The 12,361-nt window shown below is 46.4% G+C and overlaps 1 protein-coding gene across 19 annotated transcripts in view; it reads left to right on the top strand.

The window, feature by feature from the left end:
• The window catches only part of kcnma1a (potassium large conductance calcium-activated channel, subfamily M, alpha member 1a), a 142,288-nt gene that overhangs the window by 21,288 nt on the left and 108,639 nt on the right, over positions 1–12,361 (top strand). For all 19 annotated transcript variants that reach the window (XM_031578818.2, XM_012838319.3, XM_031578810.2 and 16 more), the window contains exon 2: positions 10,772–10,936. In XM_031578818.2, the coding sequence (XP_031434678.1) occupies positions 10,772–10,936 (165 nt within the window). The remainder of the gene's footprint in view (positions 1–10,771; positions 10,937–12,361) is intronic.

The raw sequence follows: 12,361 nt of genomic DNA, 5'->3' as shown, positions 1-12,361 counted from the left end.
TAGTTTTTAAAATAATGTACTTTTAATTTGGTCACGATAATGACAAGAAGCCTTTGACAGTGGAACAAAGACACTAAATCCCTGGTACTCTCTCATAGGGTTAGTGAAGGTTGGGCTTTTTCCTCGCAGCTGTCTGTGGTATCACATGTTTGAGAGCTAATCACAGCCACGGCCGTGCAGCTGTGGGTTGTGTATGTGTGTGGGGGTGGGTGGGGGTGGTCTTCACACAGTCGGAGCCGGGCGGCCATTACCCTCTGATTCAGCGCCACTTTAACCACAGCTGACATGTAAACGGCCATAGAAAACCAGAAAAAAATCAATCATGTCCCCCATTTGTTTTGGAGCCGGCCTTGAGACGAAGCGTTCTTTTCTGTGCTACCAGGAGAGCCGAGTCACCTTGAAGGGGGCTGACTAGGTGTGATGGCTGTGAAGGTTAAAGGCAGCAGGAGGGAGAATGTCACTCAGGGGATGCATTAGATGTGCCGACAGATAATGTTACTCATCCCGATTGGGTTACCACAGGATTTTTAAATCTGTCTGGATAATGAAAATATGACAGAGCCATAACCTTAGACAGATGGTGTTATACCTGCCAAAGTCACCATGATTGTTTTAACTGCTTCTGAATATGTTGTGTGACTCTTTATTTGAATTTTCAAATGTCACTCACCTCACATCTTTGTGATCTTCATCATGTAATGATAGATTAATGTGTTTAGTTAGTGTTTGAATGCTCTATAGAAGGACAGACAGTGAAATATATCTAGTTCAGGGTCCTTCCTTTCAGAACTGAAATATGACTAAAGCCCTGAATAACAACACTGAGATATTGCATGTGAAGGACTCCTGAATTGTTGTTTTCAAACTGTCCACAGAATGAGTCAGTCATTGTGGGCCACAGAAAATAGACCAGTTTTCCTCAAGGTATGACGTCAGAGTGTCCCTGGGTTAGCCATAGGCGCATGCATACATATACAACATGACAAGCAGAAATCTGAACGACCCAATTATTTGTGCCTAGTTATTCTCTTTCCATTCTGTACGTTGGGTTTAGGGCCTCTTTGTCTTAAAGGCACGATGCCTGGCTGCCTCTTAATTAGGGCAATTATTTAGTTGCTGTTGTGAGGGGCATTTGCGAATGTTAAATCTCTGTGGTGTCCAGTTACCGTGGTGATTAAAGGGCAATTAAGACTGACTGCTGCCAATAGGTATGCGCCTGTGATTCTCCTGGGAGACCTTTAGTGCCTGATTGATGGTTTTTGAATGACAAGACACTGATCAGAAACTTAGCCAAGAGGAAAGTTCCCTTCTCTTTGGTGTCACAGCATCAAAGGTGGTCGGGCACCAAGTTTATTCTGATCTAAGCCATGGTTGAGGGTTACATTTGTAGGCACTCAGCAATGACTGGGACTTCATTTTGTCTTATATCCAGTCCATATTTAAGTGTATTCACAATTAGATGTGAAATACGTCAATACAACATGTGAAACACGACCAGGAAAACACAAACAAGAACATATTTCTGCTTAGGACAAGTTAAATGGACCTTAAGGGTCACAATCACATCCCAGCAGCCTCTGAAGTCCATAGTTTTAAGGTTTAATGAAAATTCAGTGAATATTTCTCTGCAGATGCTCAGAATGGAGGAAAGCAGGTTACATGTAAGTGTGGTTGCTGCTATTTCCACTGACCTGATACCCTTGGCCCTGCTTTCTCCAGAAGCTTTTGTAGGTGGCACTGGAGAATATGGGGCATATTGTCTGCCTCGGCAGCCCTCCGGACACAATTATTCCAGTAGAGAGACATTGATAGGGACCTCTAAGCCAGACTTCTTTTAGAGTGCATTCACTTAGACTGGCCATCTACTCACCATCGGGAAACATTAAGATTGCAAAACAGCAGGAGGCTGAAGATAGTAACCTGACCTGGCTCAACCACCAATATTAAAATGACTATTCTATTTGTGTCCAGGACCAGCTCGACAGTGCTTTGGAGGAGCACTAACGTAGACATTTGTTGCTGGCTGTTGGAGTCTGGAAAAACACGTAAACATCCAAGATGGCAGCAGCCAGTGGTCTCTCTCTTCTCTTCCTCTCCTCTCCCTATTTCTCTCGCGCACACTCAAATCTCAAAACTCAAATCTCAAATCTCAAATCTCAAAACTCAAAACTCACTTGCAAGCTGTTGGCAGTTTTTGTATTCTTCAATCATTTCATCATGTCCTCTAAATAAGGGCGGCGTGATTAGTCTGTGTTCAAGTCCCACTGGGCATCATACACCGTTGGGGCAGTTCCAGGGGCAGTTAGCCTCTCAGCACATCTGACAGAGTGATGTTTCTGCCCTCATGTTTACATATCAAGGGTGTCATCAAACCAGACCATTAGAACCTTAGAACAGATATATATATATATATATATATATATATATATATATATTTATATATTTTTACCAACCTCTTTCTGATGCGTGGCAATAATCCATCTCCTTATCACTACTATCACAGTATATATATATATATGGATTATTGCCACGCATCAGAAAGAGGTTGGTGAAGAGGTAGCCCATAAACTGCTGTACACTGACATTGGCCATGTCACCAACAGTAGTCTGTTGAGAGTGTGCAAAGCGCCTAATCCTCTTTAGGCCAGCAGCCCTCTAAATAGTGCACTGGAGATGGTCTCCACTGCTAAAGTCATTTGGTGGAGAGATGACCTTCCTGTGACAGAGACAGCTTGTCACTACTGATGAGACACTTGACAAAAGGCAGCAGATATGGACATAATGACATTTCTAGGGTTAGTCCTTCATTTCATTTGGCCAGCAAGGGTGCCTTGCTTTACTTGCAAGACCATGGCACTCTTATTTACAGAATACGTTTTTATGTAACACAAATGATTAGTTACCACTGATGATTAGTTTTAATATGAACAACAAAATCGAAATTGTATTCCAAATTGAGGTCCCATTTAAGTAAACGGGAGACTTAAAGCAAGAGGTACAAGAATTACTTTCTTTGGGAATAAATCTGTAAAAAAAATACCTAAAAGACATGCAAATAAAGTTAATTCTAATATGTCTTAAAATGGTCCATAGATGGAAAGTGCTGTGCATATATGGTGTGGTTGAGATAGGAGTTGATGAGTCACTGATGATAGCTCCCGGCCTGGCTAAGCCTCTGGTGATCCTGGACTATTTAGTGATATTTATGGGTTGGTTGGTGTAGGTTTGCAGGAGAGGCTTCAACATCTGTTGGAGGTCATGACCTGTAGTATAGTGCTTGGTCTCAGGCCCAAATTAGGGTTGGCCAAGAGCGTCACCATACATCAATCAGTCTGAACACAGCTTTGAGCTCCCACAGCGCACTGTTGAACTTGGACACCTGTAATCAGATGTCCTGACTCCTTACAACTGTGGTTATAGCTGTGGTCAGCCTTTGCTATTCTGTTGTGGACATTGGCTTCACTCAAAACTGGTATATTTTTTTTTTTCTGATGATTCCACTTAAAGAATGCACAAAACACACATGGTTTACAGGGTTATTTTGGCTCTCAACGGACAATGGAAAGCCTGTGTGACCCAGGGCCTCTGTTTTGACCGGGCAGATCATTTTAGCCTCAAATAAGATAAGTTGCTCTGGAATAAAAAATAAAAATAGTCTGGCATTCCAAAACATGTGTGACAGACAGCGAGAGCAGATTACGCTCATGCATACCTGCGTAATCCTGAAATCAAACCCATGGCATCCCCTTTAAGCCCTCAGCCTGCGCACAGAAGTGGGGTTTGACCAATAGAAGCTTTTGTCTTTGGGAAAAAGCACGCGTTTTTTTCCTCCCCACCAGCTGCTTTTAACATCAACGTAAGGAGGACAAGAGGGGCTGTTGCCAAGACAAGCCCTGCGCTAACGTCCGCACTGAAGTAGCATCAGAGCACACTCCATCAGACCTGAAATCCCCTGAGGAAAACTCTATTGCCTTGACCCCCAAGTAGGATTCTAACCCTGTGACATTGACTAACTGTACAGACATTAAAAATAGCAAGTGTGTGTATGTGTGTTGGTAGGGGGAGGGGAGGGGGGGGGGTTAGAGGAGGAACTGTGTTGTGAGATTCACTATTTTTCTCATCTCCCTGGGTAGAGCTAAAAATAGGAGACACCCTGGAATAGAGTTTTCCCCAACGATGCGAACAAAAGTCGGAGGAACAGCTGCGCTAAAGCCAAGTTGTGCTAGATCAGACTGGGTCACATGGGGGCCCCTCTCTGCCATTCATTAGCACAAAGCCTCCTCAGAGCAGGGCACAGCACAGCAGAGCACAGCACAGCACAGCAGAGCACAGCAGAGCACAGCACAGCAGAGCACAGCACAGCACAGCACAGCACAGCACAGCACAGCACAGCACAGCAGAGCAGAGCAGAGCAGAGCAGAGCACCCTGGTCCCTCCACCACACATCACACATCACACATCACACATCAGACACGCTGGCTGTTTATCAATAGTAATGGCCCATCCCACTGAATCTCCTCCCATCTGCTCTGCAGCGTCCCGTAGTAGTGCTCATGAGGGGGTCAAGTGGACAGCACTCCAGTGATGCAATGCATCATTTCAAATGGGTTTTAAATGTATGGAGAGTTGAGATGAGACGCCTGGCTTCAGTATGTCAGTGTGACTCCTGAGGTCACCACAGAAGTCCCTTTGATGGGCTGAAGGGCATCCAGTGACACACAGCTCGAGTACGTTATTGGAATGCTGTCCAGTTGATCATTTCACAGGTTTCTCTTGGTTCAGATCACGTAGGTAGGCAAACAAGAAGTGGGTTTGCATTCCCCATATTGAGTAATTATGCAAAGGATGGGGAATTCTGTTTTGACTGATATAGCACCGAACGAATTAAGAATTCATGACTGCATTGAGAGGAGACGAGGTCGATGAATTTCTTATGGCATTTTTCAGAGCATCGTTACAGGTGGACCACATGTCCTCCAGCCAATCAATAAAACATACAGTGTGAAGGTCACAGTGCCAGGATGTGCTTCCTCATTCATGTTTGGGGCGGTACACTCATGCAGAAAAGAAAAGAGCGAGAGAGAGAGAGAGAGAGAACGAGAGAGGGAGAGAACAAGAGAGGGAGAGAGAGAGAGAGAGCGAGAGAGAGAGAGAGAATGAGAGAGAGAGAGAGAGAGAGGGGTAGAGAGAGAGAGAGAGGCAGAGAGAGAGAGAGAGAGAGAGCGAGAGAGAGAGAATGAGAGAGAGAGAGAGAGAGAGAGCCTCAGCATCTCCTGAGTCTTCCCCAGGGGTGCCCTGTCTGTTTGGATGCTGAACTGCCACAGATTTGCCCAATGCCTGTGTTGAAATTTCGCTCTCTGCCTTTGACATCACAGGTGCTAAAAATAGCAGACGGGAGTATCCCATGGCATGCCGCTCCACCCCCCTTACCCCTCCCCAACCCCCCCAACCCCCCCGCCCCTCTCTGTTGCCTGTGCTCCTGTTCTCCCTCCACGTTTGGCAGTCGCAAATGAAGTAGAAATTCTTTCTTGTTTACGTTGTCCTCTCGGATCTGTACAGCCATCACTTGGAGTTGCTATAAATAATTCATGTGTTCCCCTCCAACAGACACACACACACACACACACACACACACACACACACACACACACACACACCTAACCCCCCTACTGCTGCTGCTTGCTTCTCAGCGACACTTTCCCCCCTCGCTAAGATTCCTCCCGCCCCTGGTGTGTTGCGCTTGTGGTGCAGAACAGAACAGGGCTCAAGCCTGGAGTGTTCTTACTCTCACTCACTCACACACTGGAGCAATGGGGCTCTCCTGACGCCACACACCGCACACCGTGTTCATTTAGTTGGGTAGCCATTTACTTTCATTTGGACTACACCTACATATTGAGTTCTTAAGTTAAAAGCATGGATGGTGTCAGTTAGGATTGATATTTATATTTATAATTTACATGTGTTCTCAGTATGCGTATGATGTTTCTGTGTGTGTGCTTAGTGGCTGAGGAAGGTTTGTTTATTTAACCATGCAAATTGGCACTCATTCATAGTGGTTGTGCAGGGTTGGATGTCATTGACCTTAAGATTGGCTGCTAGTCATTGCACCTGGCGATGATGTCGGCATGTATGGAGGAGGAGCTTAGTGTTGGAATAGTGCAGGCTGGTTATCAATAGGAGGTTCCTCTAACAGGGGCCCCAAATGAGGTTATCAATAGGAGGTTCCTCTAACAGGGGCCCCAAATGAGGTGAGCTGACGTGAGTGTTGGATCCGGTTGGATTGATTTGGGTTCTAAATCAGTGTGATACTTTGTTCTATGAATTCATTTAGCTTTTTCTATTCTGTTCATCGTGGTAGGGCCGCTTTTCAAATACATTTATATTTAGATTATATTCAAATCCTGTTCTGGCTCCGTTTCCATGCACACACATACTCTGACTCTGACACACTCACACTCTCAGTCAGACGCTCACACACTCTCACACTCCCTCACACACACACACACACACACACACACACACACACACATCCAGTCTCTGAGTCACACTCCACACAGGCCCAGAGCACAGGAGCTCAACAGTACTGCTAGCGCCGGCACCACAGCCAGGGAGGAAACATGGCTGTTAAAACAGAAACAAATATGGAAAATATGATGGAAACAGGGACGGAACCCCACCTGGGCCTTCAAATGGCCTCCCCTCGGTCAGGAAGAACTGCGAATCACTGAATATTTATGGTCTGAGATATGTGTGTATACTTGCAGATTTTCTTGATTTTGTAGCTCATGGCTCAATTCATTGACCCAGATATGCTGTGACAGTTTCTATACAGTCTGTGACTGTGTATCGTGTTCAAAACATTCGGTACACATTCATTCAAGCACGCAAAGCTCACACAAGCATATTTTTTACTTCCAAATCATTCCATCTACAGGATATTTTAGAATTGTACATGAAAGGGTTGCAGTGTCACTCAAGATCCAGCGCAAGGAGGCATCAAACTACTGGCACATTGATATTTCAATAGCAAAATAGCATTTGGTTTCCTCTTGTCACAGAGGCTAGGGTTTATAAATCCTTCATCATTTAATGAATTGAAAATGGCATTTTGTCGGTCAAACACAGTTAGTTGCTTGACATGCTAAGCCATATCTTTGTTTTTATAAACTGTTGTATATGTATTTTTTACAATTACATACCATACTATATAACATAATTATATAATATTTGTACTATTTGCTACAAACCGTTTTTTTATTTACGGGAAATATCAGATGTCTTTTCAGAATTTTAGAGAGATTATACGAAACAAATATTTCACTAATTTCAGCATAGTTTTCTTTCATTTGCAATCTCACACACAATGCGCGTGGAGCTCAAATTCAGATGAGCCTGTTCCTTTCAGTCCTGCCATGCCATGCCATGTCTGCCCCCTGTCCCGTCCCGTCTCCGGGCACCTGACGGGTCTGAGAGCCGTCTACCCCCCGTCCCGTCTCCGGGCTCCTGACGGGTCTGAGAGAGGGTCCGTCTGCCCCCCGTCCCGTCTCCGGGCTCCTGACGGGTCTACCCAGTGCGTCTTCCACCTAAGATTTATCTGCCGGTGGAGGCACAGCACATGCTGCATGGTCACATGCCAAGAGTTCTTTGAAGCAGGATATGCAATCAGAATGAAACCTAATCTGACCCCTCCCGGCGTGGCCGACGGTACAGACTACGGCAGCGGTGCCATGTGACAGCCCAGACATCCACGCAATGCAGAAGCAGAGGGGTGAAGAAGTAAGGATATATGTTTGACACGTGATCGGCACGCTGTGTACTTTGGCAGTCCAAACCCACTCCACTGCAAGGGGCTTCACGAGTCCCAATGAAATCAGATGAAGTCACCATCAAACCATTCTGAAAGCCATTTATTGACATTTTGACATGAAGAAATTGAATCAGCAATCATACATACATACATCGGCGGTGCAGAATCATTATCGAATGTAATCCAATTTCCCTTGAATATCCCCTTGCTCCAGAAGGAACAGTGGCTCATTGTCTGTCTTAGTTATTTAGAGACTCAGATTACTCGTCACTCTTTTGCAAAGATAATAATTCGATCATTTCTAATGAAATGTTCTCCTTGATGCGAGTGAGGAGAATAGCTTGTTTCTCTATTAAGGATTACAAATAGTAACTGTCAGGATTAGTCCTGCCTACTCTCTTCACCTGTTTGAAAGTTAAGTCAGCTATTATCTGACATACGATCAGTTGCCAAGTCACACTCTGACATGAATGGTTTTGTTGCATGGGCCTGGCACCCACGTCCAGTTCCAAACTGTAGGAGAGGACAAGGAAGGCTGCAGTAGTGTAACCCGACCCCTCTATGCAACATGACCCCGCTGCCGTCATGTAAGCATGCCACCGGCCAGCCCTGAAATGTTGGAAAGTTATTAGAATGCCAGGGATTGCCGGGCGACGCCAGCGGCCCTGGCTGCGGCAGCGGCCGGTGGGATTTGTGGGTGACCCTGGCTAACCTTTGGGCTGTCTCCCCTGGGAGTGGTCCTCCTGCCACGGGCCGGCTACTCAGACAGGAGCCTTAAGAGGTCTCATGGTGTGGATCTCCTCTAGGGATCCTCTGTGCTCTTTTAGACACACACACACACACAAGGCTCCAGCAGGGCGGTGGGATATTCACCATATGAAGGACAGGAACCCGAGGAGCCCAGTGAGGTGTCACACACAGAGAGGCAGTTGAAGGTCCATGTTCTAGCCAATGTGTGGCTTTAGATTGATGTTGTGGGCATATATGGACTGTTCGGACTCCTGAGTCTGACTGCTCCAGTCTCTCCCTCTCTGAAAGGTTCTGGTCACATCCTGGGTAGGGCTTTCCTCTTGGCTTGATGGGAACCATTTCAGATAATAATCTCCTAGACATCAGCAGCCCTGTTGTGGCCCTGCCTGTGATGATCCCTTCAATCTATAGTTTTAAAATACATACTTCACTTGTAATGTGTCCCGAACCTGTGTTCGGAGAACGAGAGACTGCCGCAGTCAACCTCAGCAGGCAGGGCAGTGCGATGTGTTGTGACAGTGCTTTGTAGTTGAGTATTCCCTCATGTTGACAGCGCCTGTTCTCAAAGGGCTCTTCTCCCACGGAGAGCCTCATTAGGGCTGGAACTGGAAGACAGGGAGACAGGAGGACTGGAAGTTTCTCCTTTCATCGCATACCAGAGACGTTGGGCTGGGCTGGGCTGGGCTGCCTCTCCTGTTCGAGGCTATTGTAGACATACAAGGGCGCTGTACGCTGGGCCGTTTGTGCTCAGAACCGTGACCCACAACCTGGTTCCTATCCAGAACCTTTCAAGCACATGATGATGAGAACTACCTAAGCTCAGCGTGGATGTTTAATGAGGTTAATTAAGGTAGTGGATGATGAGTGTGTAGTTAGATACGGAGCTTTGAGTGCATGTGCGACACGCCATGCATGCTAATGCTAACACGCGTGCCGGTGATGTTAATGGATGGGCAGCCCAGCTGATGCAAGGGGCACACGCTAGCACAGGATGAATGAGTTAGGGACTGACTGAGAGAATGCCCATTATCCTCTCTCTCTCTCTCTCTCTCTCTCTCTCTCTCTCTCTCTCCCTCTCTCTCTCTCTGTCTTTCTCTGTCTCTCTCTCTCTCTTTCTCTCTCTCTGTCTCTCTGTCTCTCTCTTTCTCTCTCTCTCTCTGTCTCTCTCTTTCTCTCTCTCTATATATCTCTCTCTCTGTCTCTCTCTTTCTCTCTCTCTCTCTCTCTCTGTCTCTCTCTCTCCCTCTCTCTCTCTCTCTCTATCTCTCTCTCTGTCTCTCTCTCTCCCCCTCTCTCTCCCTCTCTCTGTCTCTCTGTCTCTTTCTCTCCCCCTCTCTCTCCCTCTCTCTCTCTCTCTCTCTCTGTCTCTCTCTCTGTCTCTCTCTCTCTCTCTCTCTCTCTCTCCAGCCTGAGGAGAGCTGTGAGTAAAGCTGTACCGGATACAGAGGCCGAGTCTGTAGAGTGTAGATTAGCCGCAGCAGTGCATACGGCAGCTCATCCACCATATGGAGTTGGCCTGTTTGCCAGAGATGCAATCCCAGCTGATGGTACCTCTTCCCCCTCGTCATGTCACAACTCATGCATCACCACTCCATACGCCACCTGGCCCTTTTCCCACTGGCGTTCCCACTGTGTTTCTCCATATTCCTGCTGTTTTCAGGGATTTGGGCTTCGTTGGTTTTTCATGCTGCAAATCGCTTTACATCGTTTCCCATTCTTTCTACCTCCCTGAAGCTGATTATATGAAGTAAAATGGCCATATTCGCTGTATAACATAGAAATCGTACTATGTATCAGACTATGTACACCAAGAATGTTGCAGCGTTGGGTACACACCATTTCTTACAGGGCATAATTGTATGTGCTCCAGTGCCAACCACCTCTGAATACACACACACACACACTCACAGAACCATCACTTCTGTCCTCCATGTATACCTCTGACCATCATGATTTAGCCCCTTATGAAAAGCCATGCCTGAATTTCTGAATTCCTGAATATTTTTTTATCTACATTCACATGTGGCAACCATGTGATGTTTTAGTCTTGATATACTCATACAGAGATGCTCATACCGAGGCTGATGTTTAGAGTATATGAGGCCTATTTTCATGAGAATTCAGTTAGGTTTACTACATTCAAGATGTTTGTGTTGGTGTGATGGCAGTGGTGTATGATGCATATGTACTGATGCCTTTCTCTGCCCTCAGACTAAGGAGAAAGTGATCAATCCTGGGATCATTCAAGCTGATGGGACCATCAAGACTGACAAGGATGAGCCCCCGCCGCCGGCCAGCGAGGTGGGCTGGATGACGTCGGTCAAAGACTGGGCCGGCGTCATGATCTCCGCTCAGACTCTGACCGGGAGAGTCCTGGTGAGTACTGAGCACGCTCATGACCAACACCACCTCTGCCACTCCGCTCGGTTGAAGGGCTCAGCTGTACTCCCAAGACAGCAGACACTCATTGCAACACCTTCAAGACAGGATAGGACAAGTCAATTAGCTAACTGCTGTATGCACGACTAAGGGCCTTTCACTGTTCGATGAAGATAAATGATGGTAATGGAGTCAGTCCATTAACGCCATCTTTCATCCCGTGCCACGTAGTCAGGCTTACAGAGAGTTACAGATGATTGAATCCTTGCAGTAGAAAATGTTATTCCATATTTATGTTATGCATTTGCTGATGAGATGAAGAGTCCTTTTAGGCCATGTGTTTCATAAAGTGCCGTCTGGTTCTAATGTGTAAAGAGCAGTGAAAAGGAGGCCTGCATGTGAGCCACCGATCCGTAGATTAATCCCCATCTCTGAGTCTCCTGCCTCAGAGCAGCGGTTGCTCTGGCTGGCTTTAGAGAGCAGTGCGCTGTAATTCACCTGTGTGGAGACAGGCCAGCTGAAGGCTACTGAGCCACTGGTGTGTGTGTGTGTGTGTGTGTGTGTGTGTGTGTGTGTGCGTGCGTGCGTGCGTGCGTGCGTGCGTGCGTGCGTGCGTGCGCGCGCGCGCGCGCGTGTGATTTATGTGTCTGTGGATGAGGTGGGAGGGGATGGGCAGTATTTGTGCAGTAGGTTAGAGGTTTTTCTCAGTGTGACTGAACCACTGGTCAGCCAGACAAAATAAATCATATCAATGTCGTTTCTTGGGCTCTCAAAACCAAGTATAGTGTATATTACTCGCCTAGTTTTGGCTCTTACAAATAACAAATGAGTTTCTTTTTAAATGTATATGTAAACGTCACCAGTGCTCAAGAAGAAACCTTGGTTTGTAGCGCTTAGATCATTGTGATAATGCTGTATCATTCAATTCATTCATTCATTGGTGCACGTGTGTTACCCCTGCACTGTCCTGTTTTTATGTGAATGACGGAATGAAAGTCCACTCCTGTATCCGGTTTTGATGTGATTTCAACAGATAGAAGCGTAGGAATGTTCTTTTAAGCTATTAAGCTGCAGTCCAGCGGGGTTAGTATTCTTTTATAAGGCAGTTTGCAAACATGAGTAAGCTTATCGTTGCTGCCCGTCTATTATAAGCCACCGAGCGCTGTCAAAACAACTCAATTGGCTGGCAGAACTGCTGTATCAGATGGCCCATTTGGTGAATGATTGCACTGCAGCTCAGCCTGGCGATAGAGAGCTGGACCGCCCTGTGTTTACTAACATCCACCTCCACGTGACCCAGAGCCTCCTCCTCCCCCATCAGCACTCAGCAGTGGGCAGCATGGCGGCGGGAAGAAGGAGATGAGTCTTTTCCACGGATGGATTCCCCTTCTCATTCCCCCCCATCCTCATTATGCTGTCGGA

This window comes from Clupea harengus, chromosome 13, assembly GCF_900700415.2.
Source record: "Clupea harengus chromosome 13, Ch_v2.0.2, whole genome shotgun sequence".
Lineage (NCBI taxonomy): Eukaryota > Metazoa > Chordata > Actinopteri > Clupeiformes > Clupeidae > Clupea > Clupea harengus.
Note: the sequence above shows the minus strand (reverse complement) of the source record. Positions and strands in the feature narration are given on the sequence as shown.